Consider the following 17,421-nt stretch of genomic DNA (forward strand, 5'->3'; position numbering starts at 1 on the left):
CCACCCCTGCACTATAGCTTTAAAGAAAACCACCCCAGGTACACCGACAGACTATGTTCTATGCCTCATTTGGCTTTGACACAAGTCTAGTTTAGGAGGCAAGGGTGAAATGGCCAACTAAATGGGAAACCAGCTTCAAAGAACCACAAAATTTCAACCCATTTCAGCATAATTTGAGTGCCTTCTAGGTGCCAAACTCTATGCCAGGTGTTGGGAATAGAGATGCACAAAACAGTCCCTGCCACCCACACACCTGTTTCTACAAAAAAGACAACCAGGCAGATGCCTGCCACCCAGTGTGCTAACTCCCACAATAAATACATGGGAGCAAAGCTGATGGAATAATGAAGTCTTCAAGGGGAGAGGCCCAGAGGGATCAGCAAGGGCTTTGCGTGAAATGAACACGCAACGGGGTGGGATGTGGCTGGAGGAACTGGATGAGCAAAGACAGGAGGCAGGAAAGCATAGTGCAGGTTGGGACATAGTCATTGGTGTGGTGTCGATTCAGAAGGCAGATGGGCAGAGTGCTGAAGAGCCCAGATACATGATGTAACTTTAATCTGTAGGCAAACTAGGCAAGTGGTTCCCAAAGAGAATAGTTACAGGATCAGACAGATGTTCCTCAAGAGTCCCTAGAGCAGCGGTTCTCAACCTGTGGGTCACGACGACCCCTTTGGGGGTCGAACGACCCTTTCACAGGGGTCGCCTAAGACCATCGGAAAACACATATATAATTACATATTGTTCTTTTTTTTTTTTTTAAAAATATATTTTATTGATTTCTTACAGAGAGTAAGGGAGAGAGATAGAGAGTTAGAAACATCGATCAGCTGCCTCCTGCACATCTCTCACTGGGGATGTGCCCGCAACCAAGGTACATGCCCTTGACCGGAATCGAACCTGGGACCCTTCAGTCCGCAGGCCGATGCTCTATCCACTGAACCAAATCGGTTTCGGCTACATATTGTTCTTGTGATTAATCACTATGCTTTAATTATGTTCAATTTGTAACAATGAAAATACATCCTGCAGCCAAAACCGGTTTGGCTCAGTGGATAGAGCGTCGGCCTGCAGACTGAAGGGTCCCAGGTTCGATTCCGGTCAAGGGCATGTACCTGGGTTGCGGGCACATCCCCAGTGGGAGGTGTGCAGGAGGCGGCTGATCGATGTTTCTCTCTCATCGATGTTTCTGACTCTCTATCTCTCTCCCTTCCTCTCTGTAAAAAATCAATAAAATATATTTAAAAAAAAAAAGAAAATACATCCTGCATATCAGATATTTACATTACGATTCATAACAGTAGCAAAATTACAGTTATGAAGTAGCAACGAAAATAATTTTATGGTTGGGGGTCACCATAACATAAGGAACTATATTAAAGGGTCGCAGCATTAGAAAGGTTGAGAACCACTGCCCTAGAGGCAACGTAGGAGGAAGATCTGGAGGGGGAGGGTCTAGGGATGGAGACCAGTTTGGAGGCTATTGACTAGTGCATGGCAAGACCACTGTGATCCTGGCTAGGAAGTGGGATGGACAGGGAAGGAGAGATCCAAGATGAAGCTCATTTGAACTGCTGACAAACGAGGGATGGAGTAATAGGGAGAAGGAAGAATCGAGACCAGTTCCAGGCTTCCTGCTTAAAAACCGATATACAACCATGTTACTGACGAGATAAATTCAGTAAGTGGGACGTAAACGAGTTCAGACACATTGCTCTCAAGGGACCTCTTTGCTTTCTACACAGAAATTCCAACAGGGAAAATGCACCCAGACTTCAGGAGGCAGGATGGGGCTCCCAACTACCACAGCATTGGTGACATTAGTGAATATCTTTATCTACAAGATCCGTGGACTTTTTAAACTTTAAAGAAATATAAGTACTTCTAATGAAAGGAGACGAAACTGAAAATGTCAGGGTAACGGTGAGAGGCAGAGCTACGGGACTTGAAAATCTGTTGGCCAGTCATTTGCTGCTGGCTTCTGACTCTCTGGCTGAGAGCAGAGGAAGGGTTACAGCCCGGTGGTCTGTGCATTTTAGGTACAGAACACCAGAATCGGAAAAATGCACACAGTGGGAACTGTGTCCTTTTCAGTTGTCCTGTGGTGTGACCCAAACATGCATTGGGTTGTGCAAGCTCAGTCCCGGGACAGCATTTTCTTGGCAGCAGCAGCAAACTGATGGAATACATTCAGACTGTCCCATGGCCTGTCACTCCAGTCATGAAGAGAGTCCTGGAGAGATAAAGCCATCTCTACGTGGGTGTGCTCTTCACAAGAACCACAGCAAAAGCAAGCCTTTGGTTCCTTATATGCATTTGAACTTTGTAACATGTGACATTTTTGTATAGGGCCAGACTTTTAATGTACATTTTAAAACAAACACCACGAAATTTCCAAGTCTAATGCCTAACAATGAAGTCAACTTCTGATGATGGGGAAGGGGAGAGGCATTACCCTAAGACATACATGTAGTAGCAAAAATAAGAAATTCAAATTAATTTAGAATGTAAAATGTTTTAATTTAAGCAAAATGGGACCACACAGATCACTGGCTCCAAATTCTCTTATTTTAATGATGAAGAAGCTATGAATCAAGAGAAGCTAAAGAATTAACCACCAGTTATCATATTCAGCCAAATTGCACTCTGAGCCCTACCCACACAGGTCCCTGATTGCCCTCCATCCTCTCTAGGCCTGGAGGTCACTCTGTCCAATTCCACCTCCAGCTCGGACCCCACCCCCACACCAGGCTTTCCTCTTCCCGGGAGAACGCATGTGCTCGCTCACTCCGACCGTCTGAACCCACTTATCCCCTCTTCTCTCACTGGGCTTACCCCCACATTATACGTATATTCATCTTATTCCCCTTTGTAGAGCAAAAGGTCCTAAGGGCAGGGAATAGCATTAAGCATTCTGAATTCCTTGTTAACACCTAGCATGGGCCACAAAGCAGTGTAAAAACAAGCTTTTTAAGGAATGAGGGGAGAAGTGAGCCAGAGCCCACTATGCCTGACTCGCAGTTCCCACTCCTCCCACAGCAGAGGTGCCATCTGTCTGCTTTAGGTTCTGCAAACATCACCTCCTGCAGCCATTTTCCTGACTGCTCCAGATCAAACCCATTTCGTAATAAATTCTGTCAACACACAATCTCTGCCACTACACTGTCAAAATATCTAAGATGAGAACAGTGATCTGAATATGTCCACAACACTGAGTTCCATAGAATAAAAAGGTTTTAACATGAAAAAAAGTACTATTTTTAATTACTACCCTCCACAAATACACATTTCCCCCCTAAGATTAGGTATAATATAAACTGAAACTCGACCCACATACCCATGATATCGAAGAAATCATCTAACGCATTGTGCAAGGCTGGGAATTTGTCTCTGTGTTCTTCCAGCAGCCAAATCAGACACCGGGCTTCCTTCAATGATGCCGACTCGCAGAAATAGTCAAGTTGCTTTCCTTCTATAGAGTTTAGTTTATGACCATACTTCTCATTCCAGAGAAAAGTCATGATGCTAAAATCAAGCTCCTTGAGAGATGCTCCATAACGAGAAAAAAAAGATTCTGTGGCATCTAAGCCTGTGATAAAAACAAAACCCAAATCAGATGGAAAACCACTTAATGCAAAACCACATTCACCTTCACATCTTGAAAATGGTTCCATTACAATTTGCTTACAATTGCAGTGAAAACATGTAAATACTTGAGAATAAACTTGTTTAAGCTATTACACATTTCATAAACACCACTTAACATGGACATGCTAATTGCAATAATTCATATTTATTAGTTGAATAAAGTGGGCCAAAGGCTTCTATTATTAGTTATTTTTATTAAACTTAGAAAAAGGAATTAAATTCCTTTACAAATACAGCAATAACCTTCTCACTAATTCATAATGACTTTCATTCCAATCAGTACAAACTAGCAAGATTTTATAATGCTTTACTACACATATTCCATAGTAACAAAACATCAGTAATATGCACAAAAAGTAATATTCCCAAACATCCTTTAAAACAGGAAATGGTTAAACAACTCTGCCTGCAGCGGCCTTCCCCAGTGCCTGCTTGAGGGTCTTGGGCAAAGAGCCTGGTTGGGCCTTCCTCAGCCAAACCAGGAAAACCAGGAGAGGAACAGTTTTATAATCCCGTGGTTTACAACAACACAGGTACTTTTCTCCTCATCCTTAGAGATGGTTAGTCCTGAGCATAGATTTGCCTTAGGTGATCCTAAGCAATTATTTCATCCACTCTTCCTTCTAACTTTTCCATTAAGGAATCAGACTTCTGAACCACAGGAACCCGAGGGCACGACAGGGGGTGGGCAGGGGGTGCTATATGCCCATGGCTGGGCCCGGTATTTACAGTTCTTACATTTTACACGTTTACAAATATTTAGCATAATATGGGACTGGATTTTCTAACTGACTGAACTTTTTTGTGTTTACACCTTTTGAAAGTGTATATTATAACCTTTCTGTAAAATAAGCTATAAATTGTGAGTTGGAAAAACAGTATTTTTAATCATACCCATTTGTAGTCCTACTTAAAAAAGAATCATAAATAATGACAGGAAAACAAAAAAAGACTCCGAGGCCCACGTGTCCTTTCTACTAAACTGCATCTCTCAAAGTGAAGGACATACCGAAGCTATTAAGTTTCTGGATCCAAGTAGCTAATTTTGGCTCCACTTCTTTAAGTTCACTCAAAACATGCAGGAATATCCTTGTTTTGACTCTATTCTTTTCTTGAATCAAGTGACGAATGACATAGTCCACCGCTTCACTTAGAAAATTTCTGCTGGAAAAACAGGTTGTGTAGTCTTCTGTGCTCAAAACCTTCCAGGAGAGCAGCTCTTTGAGGAGCGTGGACGCGTTCAGCACCCCGGACTTGATCTTGTCGGCATACTGCTTGATGCACTGCAAGATCCTGTCGTCCAGGAACTGACAGCTCTCAGCACTGGCCACAGTTTCTAAGGATAAACCACAGCGGTCAGTTACAGTGAGAAATAGGACCAGCCTGCAAAGATAGAAACTTCGAGAGAAATGCTGTAACATTACAGAGCAATATAAACATGGCGCAGATGGATTCTTCATGTTGTTTTAAATAAACAACTCAAGAAATTTTAAATTAGGAATCTAAATACAGGGTGGGGCAAAAGTACGTTTACAGTTGTTCATATAGGAAATAATACAATAATTAATAAATAATAATACAAGAATAAATTCTGTGTTTTGCTCAGTCACAAGGGTACGTTTTTGCTCCACCCTGTATTTAACAATACCTTTAAAAAAATATAGAAGTTCACGTTCAACAAAACACAGAAAAAGTACCTTATCTCCTTCACTCTGTACCACTCATGTAACATTTGAAATTCTATCCCTTTAAAATAAAGTTACTTCCCTCAACCATTCTAACCCAGCTTCATCAACTACCTAAAATTGTAAATTTTATATCCAATATAACATGTTTATACCCAGTAAATATGTTTAGTCATTAAGAATACTAAGGGGTTTTTTGGAGTTAAAGGGATCATTTATTCAGTTACAGATTCAATTAATATTTGGCAGTTATTATTCATCTTATTGTTGGATCCTAAATTGCAGACCTGTGGACTCATTGACTACTAGTCAGAAAATATCTCAGAAGTTCATCGTCCTGTCCACTCATCTTCCTACAGGATGGCCATTTAGCCTCTTGAAGCACGCAAAGTTAAAATACCAACATTCACTAAAAACTTTTTCAGTAAGAAAGATCATTTTGGTTGATTTGTGAAACATTAATGGAATACGAGATGAAAAAAATAAAGACAGCAAGAGGAAATATTTTATTTTATAGATGGCCATCGTAGAAAACGAGAATAACTTACTTCCAGTCATCTGGAAGTATACATACAGACCAACATGTCCACAGAAACAGTGAAATTACCAGATATGTTCCCACATTGATCATGGAATGATGACAAGATGAACATAAAACAAAAAGGCTGTACTAGGCAATCTCTATGGTACCTTTTATGAATAGCTTCATTTGAACTCAGCATTATTTCAGATAATTAGTAGTGACTTCATAGTTCACAGTTTTGGGACCTAAATCCACATAGTGGAGTCTACAGACCATCGTCAAACATTATTTCCACTTTCAGTTCAGTAATGAGTAAACTCACAGTCTGCCCCAGGCTGGTGGCAGGTAGTGTTTTGAATCCCTGTGTACTGCTTCCAAAATCAGTGCTCTGTGTACCATTTGCTCCCGTGACAGTATTAAAATATTAACGGAAACCTAAATTTCAATTCAGTAACAATTAACCTAAGTCCCAGTAGGATGAGTATTCACATTTATAGTCTAGGCGAGAATACATTAGTGTTATTATGCCTTGGACTCCAGCATACCTTTCTGCTCTTCCGTTTTGGGTGGATTACTTTCCCTTAAGTCCTCTTCCATTCTTTCTTGTGCTAATTTTTTTGCTTCCTGTTTTTGGATCTTTCTCTTCAATTTTTTGTCTTCTTTCAGTCTTAGCTTCTCTAGGCTGATAAACATTTACAATTAGTGATAATTCACCTGTTATAAATCCAACTATTTTCCTTTGGCTACTATAGAAAGCATTCTCTAAGCAGTAAGTTAGGAGTGTTCCTTTCTAGTCAGAGCTTAGCCTGCATCTTCTGTTCAAGATCAAAAGTTGCTGACACGTGGTTAATGCAGTCAAACTAACTGTACTTGTTTCATGAAAACCAGGGCTTCAGGGGACCGAGTGACTTAACTAAAGATGGCACATACAGATGGTACAGATATTATTTCCATGTTCATAAGTTACTGCTTAAGGTGAATAGGAATAATAAAAATTACTCTGCAAGATAATACATGTACACACTTATTTTAAAAAAAAAGACCCCACAGTAAACTATTATTTTCACATCCCAATAATGGCCCACAACTACGGAATTTGGTTAATATGGTTACAATGAATTCTCTTCAACAAATAAGTATGTTCCTCTTTTCTTTTGCTTTTTCTTGGTCACCAATGATGAAAAAAATCATTTATTAGAATGGAAAACAAGAGGCAGGACCAAAAAGAAAAGCAAAAAACATTGAAATTATTTGATCTGAACAAGAAAACACAAGGAAGGAAATAATTTTGACAGTACATTGAGTATTTCAGTGTGAGAAATAAGTCAATGGTTCAAAATGTTTGCTGAAGAGAGATAACAAGAAACTATGCTTTTGGAATTAAAGTTTAAACACCTGCGAGCTAAGTATACAATTTTTATCTAACTGCCAAATCTATTAATGAAACGTCATTTCACAACATCAAATGTCATAATTTTACTTGTAAATTCAACCACTAAAATACATCTATGATTCAAGTTTCAGTATTTAACCATTCCAGGCTAGTTCTCTTTAAATTTTAAATATCCATAAAAGGCATTTTAAAACCACTTAATTGGACATGTGTGCATAGCCAATTCAAAAACAGCATAATTTAGAAATTATATTGTAAAAGACATCATGAAGCTAGTGATGGATTGTTAAAAATCTTACCTAGAACATTTCTGTTTCAGAATAGGTTTTGAAGGAACCTTCTTTTCTTTTACGACTTTGTGTTCAAACTTTAAATAAAACAAAGATACCAGAAATTTGTCTTAAACTCCCAGGACATAAAGCACAAAACCACAAGAAACAAGCATTTCAGAAGCACACACAGTCAATGGTCAGTTTGGCAGAGAACAGTGATGATGCTCTGACCCAGACAAAAGCCCAGAAAACTTTAGTAAAATAATGTATTGAAAAGAGAAACAAGAGAGTACACACACTTTAGCAAGAAATGTTTTTCAAATTAAAAGTAAGCGGAGATCAAATAAACTACAAATCTATATATACAAAACCCTAATATGCAAATAGACTGAACAGCAGAACAACCGAACAACTGGTTGCTATGACGTGCATTGACCACCAGGGGGCATGTGCGGAACATGGCAGGCATCGACTGTGGCGGGATGGTGGAGCAGGTGAGCAGGGGCACAAGACCAAGGCGCTGTCATTGGGGCGAGCCTCTAGTGGTTACTGAAAATTCTTTGCTACCATGTGCCACGATCCCGCCGGGCGCTGGTACCTGCTGCTGGCGCTGGCCCCGCTTACACCCGCTACCAGTGCCAGAGCTGCTGCTCGCACTTGCTGCTGGCACCCAGCGCTGACCCCGAAAACTTGGTGCCATCAGCGGGTGTGAGCAGTGGCTGCCGGCCCTGATTGCCCCTAAGGGCTTCTCCACCTCCCCTACTCCTGAGGGGCGATCGGGGCAGCAGCCACCGCTCACACCTACTGACAGCTTGGTCCCACTCTCACCCACTGCCAGCACCAGCCCCAATCGCTCCGCACTGTCAGTGGGTGTGAGCAGGGCCGGCGCCATCAGTGTGTGCGAGTGGCGGCGGCAGGAGTGGGGCTGCCGGCAGACAGCCGTGGAAGGAGGGGCTGGGTGGGGGTGTGGAGGATGGGTCAAGACCCGCCTCTGCGCCCACTGCAGCCTTGCAGCCCACAGCTGCTTTCAAGGTGCATGAATGCACTGGGCCACTAGTATCATTATAACAACCCACTCCTGCCACCTCCATATAGACCAGGTAAAGGTAATCAATCCCTTAAGACACTCCTCCCCTCCCTAAGTACCCTCACCCCCAAACACCCAGAAGTTTACCGGGAATAAAGAAAACAAGGTTATGAAAAGAGTGACAGCAGTAAAACTAAACTGTAAAAGCCTCCTTTTCCTGCTATGAAATAAAAGAATGTGAGAATCCTTTATTGCAAAGAAGCATTCTCACATCCTGTTTGTATATTATCTGAAATTAAGAAACTGTTTCCTAGAAAAGACAAAATCCAATTCATACCACTTTCATAAATTTAAATCATGCTTTAAAAGGTATAAGCACTCTCATTGTCAATTTAATAAGATTTCCCCTTCATTAGATACTTACTTCACATTTAACTTGACCACCACTGCTGAAGATGATAATCTTAGAGATGATACCTTCACAGTCAGGGGTAAGACAAATTCCTTGTAGAAAATCCTATTTGATTAAAAAAAAAAAAAGAAGAGTGCTGCATATCAAAATAAATCTAAACATGTATACTACTATAACCATCAGGAATGGTTAAAATGTCATCAGAAACCTCCTTCAGGGCGGCACTGGAAGTCCCTGCTTGTTGCCATGGGACCTGCGGAGCCTCCCTGCAAAAGGAATGACTTGCTTTCGTCAGTACAAGGAGAGCTGACAGGACATACACCAAGCATGTCCCAACAAAAGCTTAAGAAACGCTGAATGGACTGGCCCTTGATCTTTATCCTCTGTCACAAGAATATGTACCAGGAAACCTCAATTCAGACACAAAAACACAGCCATAGTACCCAGCCGGCGTGGATCAGTGGTTCAGTGTCGACGTATGAACCAGGAAGTTATGGTTTGATTCCCAGTCAGGGCACATGCCTGGATGGTGGGCTCCATCACCAGTGTGGAGTGTGAAGGAGACAGCCAATCAATGATTCTCTCTCATCACTGATGTTTCTCTCTCTCTCCCTCTCTTTGAAATCATTAAAAACATATTAAAAAAACAAAACACCCAGAGAATCTTATTAGCCTTACCTTGTCAATTTTATCATTAAAGGTTGTTGTTTTTAACTTCTTCCAACAGTTCATGTGAAATTCTATTTTGCAGTACTGGCAACAGCTGATTCGTATAAAACCCTGGGGGGTTACAACAATGTTTAATTCACATTTTAAAGGTGCTGTCTCTATCACACACACACTCTCTCTCTCTCTCTCTCTCTCTCTCTCTCTCTCTCTCTAACTCACTCACAATGCATCTATACTAATAATAGCCTAGGTGGTATCACGCCCTCACGTCATCACAAGATGGCCGCACGCACAGTGGAGGCGGGGCCCGGCGGATGCTTTGCACAGTGAGACCTGGGGGTCCCATGGCTCTGCATGGCGCGAAGGCTGGTCCCAGCAGAGGAGGCAGGTCACGGCAGGGGAAGGCAGTTGTGGGCGATTAGGCCAGCAGGGGAGGGCAGTTGGGGACCATCAGGCCGGCAGGGGAAGGCAGTTGGGGACAATCAGGCTGGCAGGGGAGGGCAGTTGTGGGCAATCAGGCTGGCAGAGGAGGGCACTTGTGGGCGATCAGGCCGGTAGGGGAGCGGTAAGGGGGGCGATCAGGCAGGTAGGCAGGCAGGCAAGCGGTTAGGAGCCAGCGGTCCCTGTGGGATCAGGCCTAAACCAGCAGTCGGACATCCCCTGAGGGGTCCCAACTGGAGAGGGTGCCGGCCGGGCTGAGGGACACCCCTCCCCATGCATGAATTTTTTGCACCGGGACTCTAGTATTAAGATAAAGAGAGAGCTGTTTGCATTCATCTGGTAGACACAACTAGATACCACATTTCCTCATGGGGGAGCATACTACTCTGTACCTAGAATGCCTCGTGCCAGAGGTACAGAGCTTGACTGACATATTCACTTTCATAGCTTACAGTTGCATTATTCTTTACAATGTATAAAATATTTTATAAACAATATTCCATCTCAGCTCTAACCAGGGACAGTGCCACAATGGGCAGCTTATTATCTTCTTGAATCAACTAAGGCCCAGTAACTTATTCACTCAATTATGTGCCAGACTTGATCTCAAATTTAGGTTTCTGAGAGCCAATTCAGCGATCAACAATGGCCTTTAGTTCTTGGAGTCCACTTTTACAAGAGACAGAGTTGCAACAAATCAGAGGTAATAATCTTGTTTTGTTTCCTGTGTTCCTAGGAATAGGCAGTTGATAGCACAGTGGCTAGAAAGGGGAAATGGAATTAGCCAGCTGGTCCTCAGTGTTAATTTCAGTGGCTCTGGATTCCCATGTGAGATGATGAAGACCTAAAGAAGTCCAGAGGGAGGGGTGGGCAACAAGATATAAAACTGCTGGCACCCCAGAGAACTTGGGTGCCTCCAATGAAAGGATTGGTTCTAAATTCATTGTAAGGCACAACTGTGCAAGTTAATGTCCTAATGCACAGTCATTACTTACCTTAAAGTCTGGATCTGTGATGTATATCTGGATTTTGGAATATCCATGGCACTTCTGATAACAACAAACAGCATCTGGCACTGGAGGGAACCTGCATTCTTCAATAAATTTCTCTAAGAGCATCTAAAACAAAAAAGATACTGTTACAACACTCGTTTGTCAATCAAAATGCTTGTGATTTCAATAACTTCTTGCTGTCAAAATATTTTCATCCTAGAAATGACTAAATGTTTAGCCAAGAACAAACTACATACCACTTTTTAATGGAGGCTGATACAGAGACGTGTCCAGAGAAAATGATGGAATGGTGGGGGAGAGGGGCAAGAACTAAAAAGTTTTTTCAGAATTTCAAAGTCAGAATCAAAATCTTATCCTGTTATAACCATCAAACCTCATTGTATAATATATAACTCATAGAAATCTCCTTTAAGCATCCAGGAGTCCTAAGGTGAAACTCCCTTAGGACTCCACTATTCTCCTGATCCTAAGGGTGCTTCACCTGGGATCCTAGCACCTCACTCACCTCCTCCCGGAGCCCCTGCCACCTGCGCTAGTTCTTGCCCTGAGAATGACCCCACTGCTCCTGAAACTTTGTTATCAATAGTTACCATGCCTCCATCCCAATCTAGTTTAAAGAGGAAAACCCAATGATCCTTTGTTTTACAATTTTTTAAATAGCAGCTTCGGGTAAGATATTCACATACCATACAATTCACATATTTAAAGTGAGTTTTTAGTACATTCACACAGTTGTATGACTATCACCACAGTCTAAATTTACAACATTTTCATCACCCAACAAGAAACCCCATAACCATTAGCAACCCCTCCCCATTTCCCCCAATCCCTACCTCCTCCCAACCACTAATCTACTTCCTGTCTCCATGTAGATTTGCCTGTTCTGGAGATCCTATATAATAAAACCCTAATATGCAAATTGACCAAATGATAGAACGACTGGTCACTATGACGTGCACTGACCACCAGGGGGCAGACACTCAATGCAGGAGCTGCCCCCTGGTGGTCAGTGCGCTCCCACAGGGAGAGCGCTGCTCAGCCAGAAGCTGGGCTCACGGCTGGCGAGGGCAGCAGCAGTGGTGGGAGCCTCTCCTGCTTCTGCGGCAGCGCTAAGGACCCCTGCTCCCCCAGAGCAGACCTAAGCCGGCAGTCAGAAATACCCTGAGGGGTCCCGGACTGCGAGAGGGTGCAGGCCAGGCTGAGGGACCCCTCCAGTGCATGAATGTTATGCACGGGGCCTCTAGTTTCATATAAATGGAATCCTACAATCTGTGGCCTTTGTGTTTGGCTTCTTTCACTTAGCATAATGTTTTCAAGATTCGTTCATGTTGTAGCATGTGAGTACTTCATTCTATGGGCTGAATAATATTCAATTGTATAAATAGACTATATTTTATATAACCATTCATCAGTTGATGGACACTTTTTGCCTCCTGTGAATAATGTTGCTATGAACATTCATGTACAAGTTTTTGTGAGAACATGTGTTATCTCTGTATATATCCAGGAATGGAATTGAGGAAGTGCCAGACTATTTTCTCAAAGCAATGGCACCATTCTAAACGTCCACAACAACGCAGGAGGTTCTGACTTCTCCATATCCTTATCAACACTTATTCTTGGCTGCCTTCTGAAGATAACCATCCCAATGGGTGTCTTATCTCAGTATGGTTTTAATGTGCATTTCTCTGGTAGGTAATGTTGTTGAACACCATTCACGTGCTTACTGGCTATTTGTATAACTTCTTGACAGATATGTCTATTCACATCCTTGGGGTACTTTTAAATTAGTTTAGTTGTCTTTTTATCATTGAGTTGTGAGAGTTGACCCCTATGCTTTTAAAAGCTTTGGTCAAAAGCCAGTTCTTAGTACATGCCCAGGTTCCCCACAACTAAAGGCCTATCCTAGTCAATTTACACATAATTTAGTCTCTCAAAAACTAGCAAAGCATCCTCTGCTTCTGGATTTGAGATTAAATTTATACTTTGAGTCTTCCGAGTACCCCTCAATAACGACAGTAACTATGATGAAACAGCAATGCTACACCTTTACGAAGGACAGCATACCTTTCTGCTTAAGAATGCACACTGAAGTCAGAACACCTGGATTCAAGCCCAGCTCCACCATTTCCTGGCTGTTTAACCTTGAGCTCATTACCTAACCTCTCTAAACTTAATCTTCTCCCTCCATAAAATGGGGATAAATCATAGTACTCATCTGTAGGACTGTTGTAAGGATTGAAGGTAATGAAATGTGGCAGGTGTGTGACTGGCAATAGAAAACATTTAGTAAATGTTAGTAATTCTCACTAGTCCTTAAAGGGGAAACACCTGTGGGGGAGCTGAGGCCAGAATGCTATCTCCTTTTCTCACACCTGAGCCAGTCAGTGTAGGCGGGCTTTTACAGTTAGTCAGAGCTCTCTGCAGAAAGAAATGGTTACCTTTATTTTCCCTGGCCGAGTCTCTTCGATAACCACATTACTTGTGGGCCAAGTGAGCACTCCAGGGAGTCGACAAATCAGGGTTCTTGCTTTCTCAAAGTGATTAAGAGCTTCTAGAAACCTAGTCATAATAATGAAGAAAAAAGGTATGAAAAGATGTCACAAGAATTTTCATTCCCACAACAGAAGTCAGAGATTTCAAGCTAACTAGTAAGAGTACATTTGAGCCCAGCCAGCGTGACTCAGTGGTTGAGTGTCGACCTATGAACCAAGAGGTCATAGTTCGATTTCGAGTCAGGACACATACGAATTAATGCCCAGTGGGGGGCACGCAGGAGGCAGCCAATCGATGATTCTAACTTATCACTGATGTTTCTCTCTCTCTCCCTCTCCCTTCATTTCTGAAATCAATAAAAAATATATATAAAAAAGAATACATTTGATAAATCACTGCATAGATATAGTACCATAAATATAGAAATTCTTTTTTTTAAATGTTTACTTTATTAGGACATCTACTAACCTGTTTTTTTTTAAGTATACTTTTCCAATTCCACAGTAGGCCAAGCAATCGAGGCCCTCATTGGGGTAGTGTTCAATCATCCTCTTAAACTGGTTTTCAGCTTCAGATAATTCCTTCAAAGACAGTAAGAACAATAATCACACAAAAAAGAAATGCTGGAAGTGATTTTTATCTGAAGGCTGATTCTTTTTGTAACATTAAAAACAACTATCTGTCCAAAACTTTTTTGGCAAAATTACACCTTCCAGATTTCATTTTCTTAGCAATTTATAAATTGTGACCATATGTACGATACTCACACCCAAAGTGATTCAGCTCCAGAATGAAAAGCTGGCACTGAACACATCAAATCACCAACCAGATGAGCGTTTACACCCACACAGAGGCCCGTGGTGCTGGCAGACACCACACATGTGACTTCACGGTACAAAGACTGATGTAGACAATGACACCGTGCACATATCCTGGCTGAGTGCTGTCCCCTTGGGGGCACAGGCATGCCAATGATGTTGCTACGTGCTTTGTGGCATCAGGCAGACAAATGCTCAACCTTAAAACCAGCCCTTTAGTAACAGCTTCACAGACAGAAGTGTGTTCTTTTGAATATTCTCAACTGTGGAAACCTCTGCTTTACATGAATTTTGTTTTGAAAAAAATCCAAAAACACTTAGCTCCAGGCAACACTGCTAACCCCATTGTGGGTGAAAAAGAAATGTCACCACAAAATGGAGTTCGTTAGAAGCTTTGAGGCCAGTTCCAAAGGAGGCATTGCAAACATGTCTTAACACGTTAAGCGCCATGTCAGTCACCAGTGACGATTGGACCTCGTCAGTCTCCGACTGCCAGCGTATCAGTGAAATTGGGTATCACGGGCTAAACGGAAAGGAAGACAAAACCCGCCTGGTGCTTAACGTGTTAAGCAAGGGCTGTAGTGGAGTAAGTATATCGCTTCCTTTTGGCTGGGGCTACTCTGAATGATGAAATTTTTTTAAAGGTTCAAGTTCTATCACATGGTTTTATTTCTGTGATCAGTCTCACTACTTCAAAGTAAATCGCAAATGTAATAAACTATCTCTTCAATCCAAAAAAGCAAACATAACATACTTATTACTGCTCTGCCAAGAATAAAAGAATTGCGATGGGAAAACAACTGTGTTTACATATCTTCAAAAATCAATGACATATTTAAGTTGTTTATTATTTCTGTTACAAATCTTACCTCAGGCTGTCCTATTCCAAGGAGAGAAATAGCAAGTCCGTAGACCACTAACACATAGTTAATCATGGCCAGGTTCAATTGCTGTCAATAAAAACATCTGAGTTAAAAATCTGAAGATAATTCTGCCCAATCTGCATCATACCAACCTGCTAGCCACAACAGAAAAAAAGTATAATAAAATCTCACTAATCACTATGATTGAGATAAAGGCCAAACTGAATTAGAAAATATATTTTGCAAAAATACATTGCTATCAAGTATTTAAAACACAGACTCACTGTCTCAGAGTCCCTTGAAGGCGTGGTTCATAATAGATTAGAATAACAGAAGTTACTCTCTTTTGAATGTTCGTGGGGACCAGTGACAGATGAAGACATTTATTCGCTGCCTTACAACCTTGCATAAAGTATTTGCCTAGCTATTACTTTCTTTCTGAATGAAAAGATGTGACTAAAACTGGTCCAAAACCTTGCTGTCGTAGTTTATCAAGAGAGAAGGCCAGGAGTTCTAAGGACACCAACTGGAGAGCAAGGAGGGTGTCGCACGGTGAGCGCAGGCATGAAGGCTGGGCCAGTGCGTGCCCTGCTCCTCACGGCCCGGCCCGAGGAGATTCAGGCCGTCTCGCTAGGCAGAAGGTGCACTGGTAACAGTGAAGTGAGAGCCCGGATCCTCCTACACCTGCGTCTGGAGCCATCAGCACTGCCGACGAGTTAGGAGCCGGCAATCCTACCTTTACTTTCTGCGGGTCTAGGCCGTTGAGCAGCTCCGAGAAGGACTGGGCCGCGCTGCGGCACCGCTGCTCCAGCAGAGCTGTGTAACCGTCCTGGATCAAGCTCCTCAACATTTTCATTATATTAGCAAAGTCCTGCAAAACAGAACAAGAAACAAACTGTTTCCTTTGGGAAGCAACAATTCTACAGCTAACATAACTGAAAAGTTAGTTTCTAAATTAACAATAGTTTGGCTTCTTAGCAATCACATATTAAGTAACATGTCCATAAATAAAAGTATAAAAAACAAATCTTAGAGAGGTACATGGTTAGACATAGCGCTTGTGAAAAGTGGTTTGTTCCCAGAGTTCGCTTTTTCCCCGGGAAAAGCCTTTTCCTGTACCTGGTGTGCAGCTCTGGAAGATTTAGAGAACTGTTTCTCCAAGAGGCTTTTCAAATCTGCTGGAAAACTCCCTTGTGAACCATAACTAAAAGAAAAGAGTGTTGTGTTGAATTATTTAAAATAAAACAGTCCGCTATATATAGAAAAAATACTTTTACTGAAGGTCATTTTAAACACTGAGCAAATAAGTCACAAGCTCCTGAACTGAAATATTACTATGATGCCATTTCTCCTCAGATTAACCTCTAAATCTAATGAATCTCAATAAAAATCCCTGTAAAATTACAAGTGGAGGGAGGCCAAATTAATTATGAAGATGATATAGAAAAAACAGCTTTTGAAACAAATTAAGGGGAATTTGTGTGCTGATTACCCAGTTATTACAAATCTACAGTTATCTATGACAACATAGTCCTGAAACAAGAAATGTGCCCAATAAATGTTGCACAGATGCTCCTCTCATGGGAAAATCTAGTAAGAGATATAACCTTTCAGAAAGCCTGGACCCCGTGCTGAGGGGAAGAAAGACTCAGCTCTCTGTCTTCCGACACCACTTCTAACACTAGATGTGTGTGTTTGATACCAGATACCTATCATTTTCCACACCAATTCTCCAACACCAACCACGTGTCTAACAATTACATTCAATTTTGACATTAATTCTGGGGTCAGTGCAGGCCCCACAGGTGCCCTCACTTCAGACCAGCCACACCAGCGTGCCTAGGCTACCCACAATTCTGCTGAGCCAACTATAAATTCAGGGTTCCCATGACCCCCAGTTCAGATTCAACAATTCCCTAGAATGACTCATAGAACTCATGAAAGCATTATACGTACTACTTACCAGTTTACTATGAAGATTGTAACTCAGGAAAAGTCCAATGAAAGAAACACATGGGAAAGGAGCTGGGTGGGGGGAGGCGATGGATAGCTTTCATGCTGTCCCAGAGTGGGCCACCTGCCCAGCACCTCCATGTACTCACCCACCCAAAAGCTCCCCGAAAAGAGATTTTCATAATGTTTCATTACTCAGGCACAAACG

The 17,421-nt window shown here is 41.9% G+C and overlaps 1 protein-coding gene across 6 annotated transcripts in view; it reads right to left on the bottom strand.

The window, feature by feature from the left end:
* Nucleotides 1-17,421, bottom strand: part of TTC3 (tetratricopeptide repeat domain 3) — a 104,115-nt gene that overhangs the window by 34,283 nt on the left and 52,411 nt on the right. For 5 of the 6 annotated variants that reach the window (XM_070407207.1, XM_070407209.1, XM_070407210.1 and 2 more), the window contains 12 exons: nucleotides 16,380-16,464; nucleotides 15,997-16,131; nucleotides 15,267-15,347; nucleotides 14,048-14,160; nucleotides 13,525-13,645; nucleotides 11,066-11,188; nucleotides 9,639-9,740; nucleotides 8,973-9,065; nucleotides 7,549-7,616; nucleotides 6,402-6,538; nucleotides 4,658-4,984; nucleotides 3,338-3,589 (listed from right to left, as the gene is read on the bottom strand). In XM_070407207.1, the coding sequence (XP_070263308.1) occupies nucleotides 3,338-3,589; nucleotides 4,658-4,984; nucleotides 6,402-6,538; nucleotides 7,549-7,616; nucleotides 8,973-9,065; nucleotides 9,639-9,740; nucleotides 11,066-11,188; nucleotides 13,525-13,645; nucleotides 14,048-14,160; nucleotides 15,267-15,347; nucleotides 15,997-16,131; nucleotides 16,380-16,464 (1,637 nt within the window). Of the gene's footprint in view, nucleotides 1-3,337; nucleotides 3,590-4,657; nucleotides 4,985-6,401; nucleotides 6,539-7,548; nucleotides 7,617-8,972; nucleotides 9,066-9,638; nucleotides 9,741-11,065; nucleotides 11,189-13,524; nucleotides 13,646-14,047; nucleotides 14,161-15,266; nucleotides 15,348-15,996; nucleotides 16,132-16,379; nucleotides 16,465-17,421 lie in introns of those variants that run through there. The other variant, XM_070407211.1, reaches the window with a different exon arrangement.

The sequence above is a fragment of the Myotis yumanensis genome, unplaced genomic scaffold (genome assembly GCF_028538775.1).
Source record: "Myotis yumanensis isolate MYYU_CA2020_CCGP unplaced genomic scaffold, mMyoYum1.0.hap1 SCAF_2, whole genome shotgun sequence".
NCBI classification, from domain to species: domain Eukaryota; kingdom Metazoa; phylum Chordata; class Mammalia; order Chiroptera; family Vespertilionidae; genus Myotis; species Myotis yumanensis.